The 15,751-nt window shown below is 37.3% G+C and overlaps 3 protein-coding genes across 3 annotated transcripts in view; 2 read left to right on the top strand and 1 right to left on the bottom strand.

Annotated features, from left to right (window-relative positions):
- LOC146480261 (ras-related protein Rab-21-like) overlaps nucleotides 1-4,878 on the top strand; it is a 5,505-nt gene extending 627 nt beyond the window's left edge. The window contains exons 2-3 of the mRNA XM_085109440.1: nucleotides 500-808; nucleotides 1,851-4,878. Of these exons, the coding sequence (XP_084965566.1) occupies nucleotides 638-808; nucleotides 1,851-2,336 (657 nt within the window). The 5' untranslated portion in view covers nucleotides 500-637 and the 3' untranslated portion in view covers nucleotides 2,337-4,878. The remainder of the gene's footprint in view (nucleotides 1-499; nucleotides 809-1,850) is intronic.
- On the bottom strand, nucleotides 3,544-8,593 carry LOC146480260 (uncharacterized). Its single transcript, XM_085109443.1, has 2 exons — nucleotides 8,392-8,593; nucleotides 3,544-7,245 (listed from the first exon to the last, which is right to left on the bottom strand). Exons 1-2 carry the CDS (start codon nucleotides 8,572-8,574, stop codon nucleotides 6,805-6,807), a joined length of 624 nt encoding a protein of 207 aa, XP_084965569.1. The 5' UTR covers nucleotides 8,575-8,593; the 3' UTR covers nucleotides 3,544-6,804.
- A 1,517-nt stretch (nucleotides 8,594-10,110) lies between these two features.
- LOC146480259 (ras-related protein Rab-35-like) lies at nucleotides 10,111-14,706 on the top strand. Its single transcript, XM_085109442.1, has 2 exons — nucleotides 10,111-10,327; nucleotides 11,615-14,706. The coding sequence occupies exons 1-2, from the start codon at nucleotides 10,145-10,147 to the stop codon at nucleotides 12,023-12,025; spliced, it is 594 nt and encodes a 197-aa protein (XP_084965568.1). The 5' UTR covers nucleotides 10,111-10,144; the 3' UTR covers nucleotides 12,026-14,706.
- Nucleotides 14,707-15,751: the final 1,045 nt, after the last annotated feature.

Genomic DNA, 15,751 nt, shown 5'->3' with positions numbered 1-15,751 from the left:
TACCCCCGGGGTAAAAGGTCACCCTCCACCCAACTTAGTACCCCAGGCTGCATTATTTTTATGTAGGTTATACCAAAGATCTTCAGGGTTTGGGTTTCCAAATCGCTCAGCATTCTAGCGAACAATAATTAATCATGGTCTCTGGTGTAAAGCAGTGTAAGACTAGTTTAAATGCTTGGCTTTTGATTACCTCATAGGCATTATTGGCATGACAAAAAATTACCTATTAGTTATGCTTTTGAAAACAAATTGTTTTTGTCAAAAATATCCAGGGTTTTTGCTCCTGGTGTGGGAATTAAAGTCTACTGGTGGTCGTCATAACATTTTCCTAGCATAGGCGCTTTGGTGACAGCTTGGCATGGAACTTCGAAACACTCGGCATATCTTTGGTGTATCTTAGTGTCCTGGGATAGTAACCTTGAAAAGCATAACAAAATAATAACACCAAAGGAATATTAGTTTTTCTAATTAGCTCTTATTTTGAATATTTTACTTTCAGAAATGAGGAATATCATCCATACCTGACAACAAAACTAAAGATGTACCAATAAGGTGCTCTGCCAGTATAAACTTTATCATATTTACTACAATGTGAGGATTTTTGCAAGTCAGCACTGTTCAGCTCAAGGGTTCCAAGATGGTCAATACATATAAGGTTGTACTATGTGGAAAGACAGGTGTTGGAAAGACATCCATTTTTCAACGCATGTGTGGCCGATCAGATTTGGATTGCCAGCAAGCTGTGGCTAAAACTACAAAGAATCATGAGTGCAAAATAACAACAGGAGTAGCTGGTACAGCAGTTGAGGTGGGTAGTAATCGTTATTTTCCCATATCCTTTATTCCCATTTTCCAACTTCTTTCTTTAACTACTAAACCACAGGCCCTCATGCTTAGTCTGTTTCCATAAAATGACCGAAATCTTGAACGTACAAATTACTGCTCATCAATCGCTTTTATCGAACAACATTAAGTGAATGTGTCCTCTGATTAGTGAAGCATGGTAAATTTTGCATGTGTTATAAAATGGAAATAGAAATAGTACATTATGCTGATGGATGATGAAATTATGTAAGTCTTCTGTCAACATAGCTCAGTTTTTCTCTGATTGGCTGGACAAGTAGTGGCTTAATTGTGATGGTAACAGTGGATGGCATTCAAGAAGTCGTAGTATTGCTTAGGTGATGTGTTTGTCACGTGGCTCTCCAACTTGCGTCCAGAGCTCAACTGCCAAAACTACATTAATTATTTTATGCTTTTGTGTAAAAGATACTAGCAGCTACTGTACATACGGATTAATTTTGACCACTTTAATCTGAATTGGGGACACTAAGGCTACTGTTTACCCATCAGGGTTTTTTTTAGTACAGTGAACTGAAATGCATTCAGCATTTTATTAACTTGGTTTGTAAGAAAGAGGAGGGAAAAATTTTGTCTTGTAAGACTATGTATCCATGGATCCTTAGTGAACTGAAGAATGCCTGAGATCTAGATGTGTGTTGTGTTATGTTACTTCTTATTGATTAGAGAATACTGAAAACAAAATAATTAATGAGAATGAAACACCAAGTAACCAAGGGGCGGGAAAAAGTGCTCATTAAAAGTGCATTTATTTAATGGTTATGTGAGACAGGGTAGAACTTGTAATGAGCTGAGAGTTGGTTTTTGTCAAACGCAATTTCTGCTCTATTTGGTAAGCTGTGTTTACCTTGGCTACAAATTTTTTTTACAAAGTTTTTTGTGTGTGCCTTGAGCTACACTGAGAGCTTATGTTGTAATTAAAAGTAATTATTGCATGTAGTTAGTAACATTATTTTTGATTGATATAAAATTTCCATTTTGATTTGCAGCTTAATCTGTGGGACACTCTTGGTCTTGAACAACATGCTCAGTACACTCGCTCTCATTTCTTACTCAGCCAAGCTGTGCTGTTTGTTTACAGTGCAACAGACAAAGATTCTCTCATCCAAGCTGCAGAACTATTAACACTTGCTCGAGTCCATGCACAAGGCGCCTGCTTCATTTTGATAAGAAACAAGATTGATTTGGATCCAACTGTCAGTGAGGAGGATGTAATGGAATCCATTCCAGACAATGCCTTTGCACTGCAGTTTAGAACCTCAGCTTTAAGTGGCAAAGGAATACAGGAGATGCTTCAAGCTATAGCAGTTCATTTGTTTAAGAATGCAACACCCATGAAATCCATTGGTCGTTCATTGTTTTCTGATCAACGCCATGGCAACAGAACTAGCTACAGTAAAGATAAAGGTATTGTTAAACTGGAATTTGAAGAAGAGCCTGTACGGCGAGGACGGCGGAAGTGCTGCTCTACATGAGCAGGTTGAATGTTAATGTAGACTAGGGGTGCTTTCTGTTCGGCAAAACGTTCCAATTTGAAGTTTCAAAAAAAATTACATGGAGGTGCTGAATGGAACATTATTTTCAGGATAACACTGACCAACTTGAAACAGACCTGTTCCATTCACAAGTTTTCTATCGAAACGAAAAGAACACATTTAATCAACTAATAGCTGAAGAAACTGGACCCGACTAGGAATGGCTGAATGGAATGGTATTTCCAATAATTTTTGTTCAGATAATCCAAAGGGTTTAATAGGACAACTTTGCAAGGTATGCCCAGAGTTCCAAAATGTTATTCTGGAAATAACTTCTTTTCCGTTTGATTCCTCACCAGAAATTTTGGGTTGAACAGAAAGTGTCCTAGGAAACATTTGGCCGTGGATGGGGGAGGGGGGGGGGAGGTGCATATGAAAGTGGAAAGTGATTGGTAGATAGCGATGGTCTGGCCTAAAGCCTTTTAAAACCACGTAGACATATCAAAACCGAACAGTTTAACTGCCATTTTTGATATTAATATTGTTATTTTCAATGAAGTTTGACAGTTTAATCGCCATGCATCAAACCTCATTTTTATGGACTTCCCTCCTTCGGGTGTGTTTGACTGATCTTGACAAAGGAGGAGACCCAATTCCAGTTTAGTATGCCCCAAGAGGGAGATCTAAACAACTATGTTAACTAGTACAATTTTCAACAGGAAACAATTTTCGTCTCATGGGTTTCATTAATTATTGTACAATAACATCAAACTTACAAATTAGGATACCAATATATTCCCAGTTATCTCATCTCTCATGCCATAGAGGCTGTTGCCATGGTGCCAAAAAAATAGCAGGTAATTGTCTCGTGAATTTTTTTAACCCTCCTGTCTTGTGACTGTGAGACTGCACTGCTATATGACATTGTCTGCAAATTAAAAAAAAAAAGTAATTGCCAAATTTTAGGATGATTTTTGTTTTGCTCAAAAGCATCTGAATTTTTGCATGTGGTCTTCAATTTACATGTAGTTAGAGAACATTGCTCTTTTCTTGCTGGTTTACGCTTAGTTTTGGAAAGAAACTAGGTCAATATTGAGTCAGCGAAATTTAACATGGCAGCTATGCTTTCGTGTCAACCATTCAATTCAGAAGCAGAGAAAATTTGAATCTTACATGTATACAAATAAACACTCAAATGGGAGGGGGATTTTAAGACAGAATGTTTTAATTTTTTTATTAATTTTATATTCATTTGTATAAAGATTCAATCAATTTCTCTCCTATTTTGTTACATTTCCTATAAATTATCAATAAAAAAATAATTTAATATGGTGCATGATATCAGAGTGCACTTCACTAAATTTAAGACACCAGAAGTAAACATTCACATTTTTATCTAATAACATTGAAGGCAACCAGTTCACTCAAAACTGCTTGTAGTGATTAATAATGGTAATAAGACTGAGTGGAGTCCAATTCGGTCTGTAATCATATGAGTGATAATTAACAAAATGGCTGGAGTCCGATTTGTTTCATCCCAAGTATGATACAGACTGAATTGGACAACACAAAGTCCTGTTACCAATTAATCATAACCATTGCAATTTCCGAGAACAAAGGACTGTGGCAAGTTAATAATATTCTTCTCGACTATTTATTTGCAAAATACCCAGGTCAAGTGCAACTGTCCTATTACAGCACGTGCAATGGCGTGTGCTGTCCAATTTCTTAGGCATAACGCGCACACTGTCCCATTAATCTTCAAATCATGGCTGCTGATAACCAATCAGATTTGAGAATTTTGTTATAGTTATGATTAGTAGCATAGAGCGGGTTTCAATTGAGTGTCATAAAACCAAAACCAAAGTATTACTTTGGCCAGTCACAACAGACGCAAATAACACAATGAACCAATCAGAATTCAAAGCACATACATGTCACCAGCGCAAAGCATAGGAAAACACATGCGAGTGAGGCCGTTAATTATTGGTTTTGGTTTTACATCTTACTTGATGAGAAAGTGGCACCAGTTTTATTAACCAATCACAGCGCAGTAATGCAAAACCAAAGCAAAACTGCAAATTTACTTTCAACACTCAATTGAAAACCGCTGTAATAGGCCACTGGGTTACCTTGGTACTAAGGAAGCACTAGTCAAGATCACTTTGCCTACTGGGGGTAAATTTTATGAAATAATTTATGGAAATAAGCGGCAAAGAATTTACTCTAATTGGCAAAATTGCTGGCTTTAGCCATGGTTTGAGAAGGTTGCCCACAGCCTAAGTTTAAATCAGCTTTGCTACATGTAGTGCATGTTTGCCATTATTTTCTTACATTTATACAAAAAAAAAATGTAGTTTTTTACATCATTACATGTACCTTTAGTTAATAAGTGAGGGTTATTGTTTTGATGATACCATAGCTGTGGTTATTAATGAACTTTTACTCACAACAGAAACTGTTTCAATCACGATGCCAAATCCTCAGAGGCAAGCTCCTGCTCTTTGCCGCTTTCAATAAACCGTCTTTATGCTCAAACAAATTGTACTTTGGTAAATTTAAAACTACAGTAGCAGGGGGTGCTCATCGTAGATATTTTTTGGGGGGTAAAAAGTTTTGGCAGTGTCCTTCTTGGGGGCCTTTATGTGAGGGCAAATAGACTCCAAATTTTGGAGTTACTGATTCTGGGCCCTTGGACTTTTCTTGGGGTCTAACAACTAGGCCTTATTCACCTCCCCCTAAACCCCTGTCACTAATATAACCAAGTACCCCCTGGGCAGCCATAAAACTTATACACAGTACAGCTATTTTGCCATGTTATCACTAACTTTCAACTTTCAAACTCTGTACATATTGGTTGTAAATAGCTAACGCCTTCGAAAATTGGAAAATAGTACTAAGTCTAAAAGATTGGTTTTTGTAACATCTGGGAAACATGCTGATATAGACCGTTGTGGATCTCGAAACCATTTTAAATATCACATTAAGTCAAAGCACTGTATGTAATGAAATTGATTCAAAACTTCAAAACTCCTAGACCTGGTGTCAACTGTCATTTTTCAACAATGATTCTAGTCAAGATTTTAATAATTTTAAAAACTGTTTTATGCTATTAGCCGTCCCATTTTTGCCCAGCCCAGGGTTTATGACTGATTGACATGTACCATTTTGTACTCCATCTTGGTTTTGTAAGCGCTTTACGTAATCTATCAAACACGAAAAAGAGTGTTTCATCCGACTTCCAAACACAGAGAAGTGGGTTGAAAAAACGAATGGAACGCTCTTTCGAATGTGTGATATAGATTCTCAAACCTTCAATAATTCTTGGAGAAATTCAAAGCCAAAGTTCACTAAATTCTATGATTTTCAAGATCACTTTTGCAAACATCCTTTCATGGTGGTGATCTCCTTTGTTGTCTCTTCATTTTTGAATAATACTTTTTCTATTCCGACCAACTAACCTACCCGCAATAATTACATAACGTGGATGACTGAATGGCAGTCTACGGAGAAAACAGGGATATCCAAAATATAAACTATGAATAATATTGCTAATTATTAAAATAAACTAAAATCTACTTAATTGCTATTTGCATGTAAAAGTAGCCTGATGAGGCCCACTTTAATTAGTAACTTGTTTTTAAGTGCCACATCAGGCAGCTTTCAACATCATGTTTAACACCTACATATCATCTAAGTGGCAGAGGTACAGATCCACTTAACATTACACTGAAACTCCGTCAAGCATTCCCACCAAGGACAAAATTGGAAGATGATTACTGCAATGTGGATTTAATTTTTTTTAAGGATCTAGTTCAAACAAAGGATGAAAACTTCCAAATGTAACTGGATCCAGGATTGGATCAGTGCCAGGATTCATTTGTCTCGCAAGACAAATGCATTTTTATCATTTTTTTTTCAGCACTTTTCAAGCATATTTGAATAGGAAAAAAATACACAAAGCGAGATGTTTAGAGTTACGTAAGGGTTGTAAGAGCTGGATGCACAGAAAAAAGGAGACAAAGAAACTTGAAAATGCAGGTACCCTTTGGTTATAAAAATTAGAAAAGTTGTCAAATCCTGATCCTGATCACATTTGAGCTGATGCACGAGGTTTGAATCCAGTCAAAATTTGGATTGGATTGGATTGAGTTTCAGTTTGGAGTTGCATACCTCATATCAAGGGCACATTCTTGAAAAGAAAAATGAAATCAAAATGGCCATAATAATCACAAATTTCAAACTTTATTGCGTATTTCCAGAAAATATCCATATCACCCCCCTCCCCCTCCCAGGCCAAAAAAGGAAAGTATGAACTCAAGCTGAATTTGAGGGGGAGGTATGGATAGTTTCTGGTACTACCTCTTTGATACGGACGCTTGAGTGAGCTCCACTATAATTTGATATTATCCATGGGTTGTTAAGAATGTGTAAATTAATAAATATTAATTTTATACTTTCAATCCTGTCAACCACAACAGCTGCTACTGGTTTTTTCTGAACCATTTTCATTCTCTGTATCAATGACATCGAAAAGATCTTTTTTCTGAACAGCACCCTTCTTACTTTGAACCAGCAACTTTCCAATATTTTCAAACATCTCTTTGACACCAGTGCCTGTCTTAGCTGAAACTTCGTACACCGAGTGTAAGCCATTGTTTTTGCGAAATGTTTCTGCTTGTTGCTTCTCAACTTGGACACCTTCATCTGCAAGATCTGTTTTGTTGCCGACAAGGAATTTTAATGCTGTTTTTGCATCTGTGTCCACATCCGTCACCCAACCTTTCAGTGCATTCAGGGTGTACATGTCATCAATGGCATAGACAAAGATAACAGCGTGAGCATTACGGTAGTAGTTTGATGTGAGAGATCTTGTTTTCTCCATGCCTGCTGTATCCCACACATTAATCTTCAAAGCAAGATAAGCAGAAAATGAAAAAAAAAAGTGAATTTTTGTTTCTACTTTAAGCATGAATGCTACTGGTGAGAAGTACAATAGTGTTTAAGTAACTGCATTACTGACAGAAATAAGATTACTGAAACTGAAATTATGTTAGATCGTCTTTCACTCCTCGTGATGAGTTCTAATATTTGAACCAAAGGTGATTCAGTTCTTATCACATGGTTTTGTACCTCTTAAATTGTTTCTTCATAGAAAAAAAATGAAAAAAAGTATTTCCAGTCATGTAGCTAAACTATAAATTAACTCTGTTGTTGGGCAATAATTAATTTAAGGCTAAGTAGGACATTGGTTACCATGGCAAAACCTTAGCTCCACAAAAATCATTTTTTTGCAAATAAGAAGCAACTAGTGTGGATCAGTGGCCTATGAAGAAAGCCCAAAGCTCTTTGAGAAATCACTTCATGCTGCCAGTATTTTTGCATTCTTGTGAACTAAAACTGCTGAAAGCAACTTCCAAGACATGACTTGTTTTTTGCCAACCATATCATGCATCCACTTATAAAAAACTAATAACTGCCACAACAGTCTGATACAAATTAAAAAGAGGAATAAAGAAAATCAGATATTTTGGTTTAAAATTAATGTTGCTGAGTTCCAGGTAATCACATCCCATCCAAAATTCCAACTAGTTAACTCCCAACAGAGCATGGGATAGTACAACGCCCCTGTTAAAAATTGAAAGACTGCGTCCAACCATGCGGTTGAAGTTCTCAACTTCGTGAGAGAAGATTGCACAACCCAAAACAGCAAATGGCTCAATAGTCAATTGCAAGAGATTAATGGAAGGGCTTGAATGTTTGCACATCAAATTTGTCCAGTCAATTTCGTTCCATAGGATGTTGTACAGTTATTGAACAGAACGCATTCATGATGCTTGCAATCGCAAGTTTTTACCGGCTATAAACATTTCGAAAATGATTAAATTTAATTATAAGCTATAAAAGCTCAAGTCTAATGTACGACAACGGTCGGTTCTGATTTCTATTTTCCAGACACTCACTTAGGAAAAAAAGCCCTGTTTTTCAGGGCTTACGTATAGGCTCAACTTAAAAAAAATTAAGCTTAATTGTGGTGGGCGACTCTAGATCTAACCTGGCATATTCGCTTTCCATCGATCATGACATCCCTCATCAAGCTATCCATGCCAAACGTCGGGTTCTTGTGATCATAAAACTTGTCTTTGTCGTACCTCTGAAATATGGAGGTTTTGCCCACACCGACATCACCAGCCAGGACAATTTTATAGAGAGGACCGCTTCGCTTCTCTTCCGCCATTTTGTTTGTATCCGACTAGAATTCCCGGATCCCGGAAATGCGTGGGAGATTGTGATCACGGGCGCAATGTGTATATTACTCTGGGAGAAGAGGTGGGGCGTGTAAGCAAGTTCTTCTCACTTTATCAAGGAAACTGAACTTCATAATTCACGCTATTATTTTTGGATTCTTTTAACGTTGTGTAAATGCGAAAAACCCGTAATGATTGCATTTGTCTCTTAAGGACGTTCGCGCGAAAATGTTTTAACATTGATTTTTTTTTCAAACTTCTGCTGCAGTTAGTCTATGAATTACTTACATCTGAAATGCAAAAAAAAATGGGGGTCACCGACTTCGTTTCGGAGATATGACATCTGCAAGTTTGCGCTTATTTTGAGAAATCGGTCCTCGTCATTCGATATGACCTCACCGGTTGTTGATGCAAAATTTTTATAAACGAATCGCTGGAGACAAGCTTCCATTGCCGAAGTTTATTTCAGAGGATCTATTAAACAAATAAATTCCACTTTTATTATCCCTAAAGCTACCACTAATATTTAATAATTGTATTTCCACCCCAGAAGTGCGGAGTTCGATCGCGCGTGGGTAGATAAATTAAAAAAAAAAATAACTTCCCACATTGATTTTTCTTTCGTTTGATGACAGTAAGCAGATATCTGTCAAAGAAGGCTAACCGTCTAAAAAAAATTGGGGGTCACCGACCTTTTAAAACCGCAAAATCCAGTTGAAGTTGTCGAAGACGGGAGAAACTTACGGAAGTCACGTTTTTGCGTGACAGGTCGGAGAAGCACTGGAACCTAAACAGGATGATCTATCCCATAATTCACAGCTCACAATGGTTGCTCGATAGTTTTTTGTTTTCGTTCGAGTGTGCTGTCAAACCTCTGATCGTCTAAGTTGTTTATTGTTATTCTACCTTCAAAACTTACACAGCTGTTTAGCCAATGCCAGGAAAATGCATCTATAGCCGTGAGCGAGGCGAAAATGTGAGAAGTAAGCTTATTTATATACCTAGAATAGTTATGTGGAGATTGATTGTACACGGGATTCTTGATCAATAAAATTGCTTTCAGGGTAAGACTTTCTCGTTTACTGTCAAAACTTAAAAAAGCTTAAGGTGACTTCGATTGACGAATAGACTAAATAAAGTATTGCATTTCAATCATTTTATTATATCGAGAGTCAAGTAAATATATTAATCTCATGGCGCGAAATACCCGCAGGTATCGATGCCTTTTCTTGGACTTTTTGTTGTAAACTTAACCCGTCTAATCGTTTCACGTCGATTTTTCGTTTCAAAACTGTGCAACGGAGATGAATTTCCCCCTTTTCCTTCTTTTTAATGCTGTCACGTCGGCCGACATGTGTGTTTACCTCCGTCTTCCTCCGTGTATCGTCAACCATGAATTGCGCGTGACATTGCTTGGCGTGTGCGTTACCTGCGCACTAAAGATGCGCATAAACAATTAGCGCGAACGTCCTTAATTCACCTGGTGTCACAGAACACCTACCTCCCCTCCCCTGGATGACAAACATTTGCAACCGTGGGATTTCCTCGATTGTAAACAAAATGGCGGCGCTGAACGCCGACAAGGGTCCGCTCTTTAAAGTAATTTTGCTTGGTGAAGCTGGCGTTGGAAAGACAGCGATTTTCCACCGTGCAAAAGACAACTCGTTTCACGAAAGGAGGAAAAATACGGTGGGAATCGACAGTTTTTCTATGTACGTAAAAGTTGGCGACCAACAAGTTACGGTAAGCGTATACGTATGTAAGAACTTATTGAAGTTCTCAGTCAGCTTATAAACTTGCGTTAGACCCATTTTTCTTGAAATTACCCAGCTCCTTTCCATTTCCTTTGATATAAAGTCATGGGTTATTGAAATAACCGTTTTCGCTTGTAACATAATTTTACATTTTTATTGTTTTACATTTTCATTGTCAAATAAGCTTATTCCAGGTTACGTATGCTTGTCAGCAGATTTTGATATGACCGAAAATTTAAAAAGCAAAAACAACTTGTTTTTGGAGAGATTTCAACATGACTTTAAATAAAATATGGCAAAGATGTTTACTACCTTTATATTTGTTTAGTGTTCTAAGGACCTCACGGTTTACATGGAGATTGGCCATGGGTGGGGCCAACTTTTCTTACATTTCTTTGCAAAACGTCTGATAAGGGTAACTTACATGCCAACCTGCAGAACAGGCGTTATTTATTCATTTTTATTTATTATTATTATTATTATTATTTATTTATTTTTTTCATATTTTAGGCAAGCAGAGGCAGGCACGAGGTGAGCGCCACGCGCAACAGGAAGGGGGCAAAATTGGGCACCAGAACAGCATGAACAATGGTGCACAGACAAGCGGTTTTTTTTGTGCCCCTTCCATCGTGTGTCACTCATGCTCTGCACTCACCTTGCACTTGCCTATGTTTGCCTGAAAAAATACAAAAAAATTAAGGCCTGTTCTGCAGGCTACTTACATGCTACCTGGCATATCCAAGCAATGACAATCACTGATCGGAAACGCAATACCCTGACACAAGAAATTGTTTTGATAAAAATATACCAGAAAGTAATATGAACAAAAAAAACCTAATCAATCAATCAATCGATCAATCAATATCGACTGGTTGGAGCCGTCAGTGCCAATTATTGATAGGTCACGTACAGGGCTGGTTATTGATTGTTATCGCTTGCCAAAAAGGGCTATGCACCGTGCCCACACCTTCTGGATGTTAATCGCTTCATGCAGTGTTTTCCAGGGACTGTAGGTATTATGGCGATCAGGCACTGCATTTGTGTCCCCCAAAAAGGGCCTTTTCTGGCGAGGGAAGGGGAACTTGATCCCAGGTTAGGGATCATGACTACAAACTATTCAATTAGCTCGATCTTGTAGAGAAAAAGGCTAAAACTCTCAGGGTCATAAAGTGGGGCAAAAATGCAGCCGGGTTAATAATATGCCTTTAAGGTTTTCATGTTTCATTGAAGACTCACAAAGACCTTAAAATTGAAGAGTATTTTCTTTACTTTACAGCTTGGTGTTTGGGACACTGCTGGAGTAGAAAGATTTCGCACAATTACTAACAACTACTATCGTGGCTGCCATGCAGCTATTGTTGTGTACAGCGTGGATGAGCCTTCATCACTGCATTATTTAGGACACTGGATTCGTGACCTGGAAGAAAATTCTCCAGATGCAAAGAAAATTCTTGTTGGTAACAAAAAGGACCTTGAATCTCAGATAGCTACTGAAACTATTGAGTTATTTAACACTTCAAATGAGTGCAGCCTCAGTGTCCTCACCTCAGCAAAGACAGGGGAAGGAATTCAAGATACTTTTAACAGTATTGCTCAGATGTTGGTGGAACAAAAATTGGCGAAATCATCACCTGGTTCAACTTTGGATCTTGATTCTACTCAGCGGAAAGCTGGTTGCTGTTCTTAATACCAATAGCTTGGTCTTTAACTCAAATGGTAGATCAGAATAATTTAAGGTAGACTGATACTTGAAAGTGAAAACAGCCAATGTCCATTTGGCACGCCCTGAGTGTAGAAACCCATTCACTTTCAGTTAACTCTGAAAAATCCTCTTTCACTCATCTATTTTTTGCAGGAAGATTCAAAGGACCTATGCTCACAGCTCTTTCCTCTACAGAGGCTTCTTCATTAAAAAGGAGGAAAAGCCAAAAATGAGACGAAAAATGGAATTGGAGAAAAAGTGGCCCATTGTTCCCCGCAATCCTCATTATTTCACTCTCCTTATTTGTCTCTGTTTGAGTGCACTGAAAAGAGGTCTCTGAGTAGGAGAGAGTGTTCGTTGGGGGTAGGGTCTGAATCTGCCACCCATCAGTTATACTCACAGTTGCTGCACATTCCTTCAGATGACTTCTTCCTGTGTACACTTTCTGATGCTAAAATTATGCAGTATTTCAAAAATTCATCTTTCTCAATTTTGCCATAGATACCCCTCTCCTCCTGTAGACTTCTCCCAACCTGGCATCTCTGCCTGTTGTCCCATGTAACATTACATGTATACTATTATTGGCAGTTGAGAGGACTGCGGGGAAGAGGGTGGAGTGAGGTTCATGGGGTTTGTTGTTGTACAGTTGAGTCTCTCTCTAAGCCAGATATCATTATGTTGGGTACTAGTGTTGGGCACATTTTTCTTCTCTTTGTTTAACTATTGGCTCTTTGCAATGTATGAACCCCTTTCTAAGGCAAACAAATAGTGATGGCCCCGGCCGCCCAACATCTCTGCCTTAGAGAGAGTCATGACCTAAACTTAAACCAGTCCATTTTATAATTTTCTCCCTTGTGTTTCTTTTATGCAACACATGGGAGAGGGCTTGATATTGAATCAAAATTAATACTGGAAAGAGAAATAAAACATAATACAATCTTAAATGTGTCAGACTCTGACTTGAAAAAATGTCAAAACATGACATAAAACTTATAAAAGCCTTTTTGGCCAAAAATCTTCCACCTTCATCGGTTTAAAAATGACTGACAAGCAAATGTCTATCTAATGGCTTGTGCATGCTACGCTGACGATATGCAACAAACAATCACCACGCAAGAAAACAAATTACATGACTGACTTATAAATAATTGCAATTTTAATATTTTTCATTTGAAGTAAAACATAGCAACACATAAAATTTGCAGTATTTTGGAGGTGAAAATTCTTATTTGAAACATGCTGTTATTCAAGAAGAAAGTAATTTTAGTAATTTTAGTAATTTTAGTAATTTTTTAGAATAAAGACTATTTAAATAAATGAGGGTAAACACCAGAAAAGCTAATACAATAGTTAATTAGGGTGGATTTGATTAGATAAGCGGTCATGGTATATGAGCCATTATATCATGCCTGAGAAATAGCAACCATTAAAATAATTGTCTTCTGGTTGTTCTTGCAAAGTTAAATCAGCAAGATCTAGCAATATTTCTTGATTGTTTTTAATTAAAACAATAACTCCACTCGTGCTTGTTGGATATGAAATGATTATAGGCAACTCTGCGCTACACTTCACGTTGGCTATCCATCATCCCATATCCAACGCGTGGAAACTGAGCAGATATCTCATCATTCTACTTGATTTATATATTGCTGCCGCTTAGATTAATCTTATATAAATTATAAACAATATTTATTATAGTTAAAGGGGCACTGTCATGGCGATTTTGCTGTAAAAACTGCTCATTCCAAATATTTTACAAAGAACCCGGTTTGTAACATGGAATTGCTCTTACAACACTGGGAAGAAAACATTAAGGTTTTTCTCCTAATGGAAGAACAAACTATAACCAGTTTTATGTGACTTCTCTAAAATACACAGGACAAACTTGAAAAAGTTGGCCAATTTTTTCAAGTTGCAATCTACAGTGGAACCTCGATTTTATGATATGGCAAGGGGACAGCAATCAGGATATCGTTGTAAATGAACTCTGGATTTATAAATAACTTTTGCAGGGACACAGAATGTTGATCATTAAATCAGGAATATCATTAGGTCGACGATCGTAAAATCAAGGTTCCACTGTACTTACATCCTAGCCATGATCTGCAGCCAAACATAATTAAAAGTAGTTTCTGTGCACTAGTAGGGATTGTTAACGAAACTCAGCCATTATTTTATGATTCATACGCTTTTTGGCTATTCACAGTGACACTAAAATTAGGTGACACTGCCTTTTAATTATATAAGATTAATCGAAGCAGCAGCCATATATAAATCAAGTAGAATGACGAGATATTTGCTCAGGTTTGCTTTAGTAAAACGTTTCTTTTACATCACCCAAGGATGACAGGCTGAACAATGTTAAATGATGTTCTGAATTGAAATGTGCAGTTCCAAAAATATCCGTACTTCCCCCATGGAAGGTTTTTTTGTTTTGGCCATCCCCCCAGGAAATTCCAGTTTAGCTTAATACTTTGCTTTAAAAATTTTGACTTTTAAGACCCCCCTCCCCATAGGAATTTCTGATGACCTTCCACAGGGTGGGTATGGATTTTTTCTGGAACTGCACAGTATACATTTATCCATTTTCCCACTAGGTTTGTGTTTGTTGCATCTATGTATCATAGATTCTGTTTGAAACAAAGATGATACCTGCCATGATCTGAAAACAGGTTGATGGAAATATGATCAGTATTACATGGCGGTGCGAAGATATGAAGTTTATTTTTGAGTGATAAAATAGAAAATAAAATTCATATCTTCAAGCCACCATGTAATTTTCTTTTTATTATATAGACAAATCTATCGCTCTCCATTTTTCACTGACTGTTTGCACAAACAGCCGTGAAAAAGCAGGAAATGATGTCATCAATATAATAATAAAAAATACGCCACTCAAGTCCTGGATGTAGTTTCGTATGAATTTTCCAGTAAAACACTTCTGTCTATATAATTAATTCCAATATGGGCAGATATCATAAATGAAGTCTCTGTTGAAGCAAAAGGAATTGTCTCTGTGCTGAAATTATAGATATTTCTGCTTATTTTAGAGAAATTTGATAATTTAATTTTATAAATAGAATTATATTAGCTAGGGTTATGTAAAACATTAAGCAAAAGAAGTTTGTAGATAAAAATTCTCAATTTAAGTTAAATGTTAATTACCAGTTGATTTGCCACAATATTTATGCAGGGAATAAATCTGTACCTTGTATCTTTTAAGTGACTCAGTTTGTCGAGAAAATCCTGAAGATGCATCGCGCTGCAAATGATCCCCAACCGGAAGTAATCCCCAAATTGAACCGTAAATGATCCCCAGAGTAGGCTGGTCGGCGAACCAATGTGATTTGGGATAAAAAGGACAAAGACACTTCCTTACAAGGACAATTTTTCTTCAAGTGACCACGCCCTAAAGTTAAAGTTCCAGGATGTAGTGTTGCCTCCCTCGCAGACGCGTTTGTCGGGGGCGTTTGAACAGGTCGTTCAACACTGTTGAAAGCGTCAAAAAAGTTGAAAGCTTGTTGAAAGTGCGTTGAATCAAATTTAAATTGGTTCAAACTTTCATTCAACATCGTTTCAACATTTTCTTTGTTCTTGAAAATGTTGAATGGCGTTGAGACCGTTTGAAAACTCCGTTCATCCAACACTTGCCCAACGTCCGTTCAACTTTTATTGAACTAATTTTGGGCTAATGTTGAAACCGTTTAAACG

This window comes from Pavona decussata, unplaced genomic scaffold, assembly GCF_977016875.1.
Source record: "Pavona decussata unplaced genomic scaffold, jaPavDecu1.1 SCAFFOLD_53, whole genome shotgun sequence".
Lineage (NCBI taxonomy): Eukaryota > Metazoa > Cnidaria > Anthozoa > Scleractinia > Agariciidae > Pavona > Pavona decussata.
This window is presented reverse-complemented; position numbering and strand designations above follow the sequence as displayed.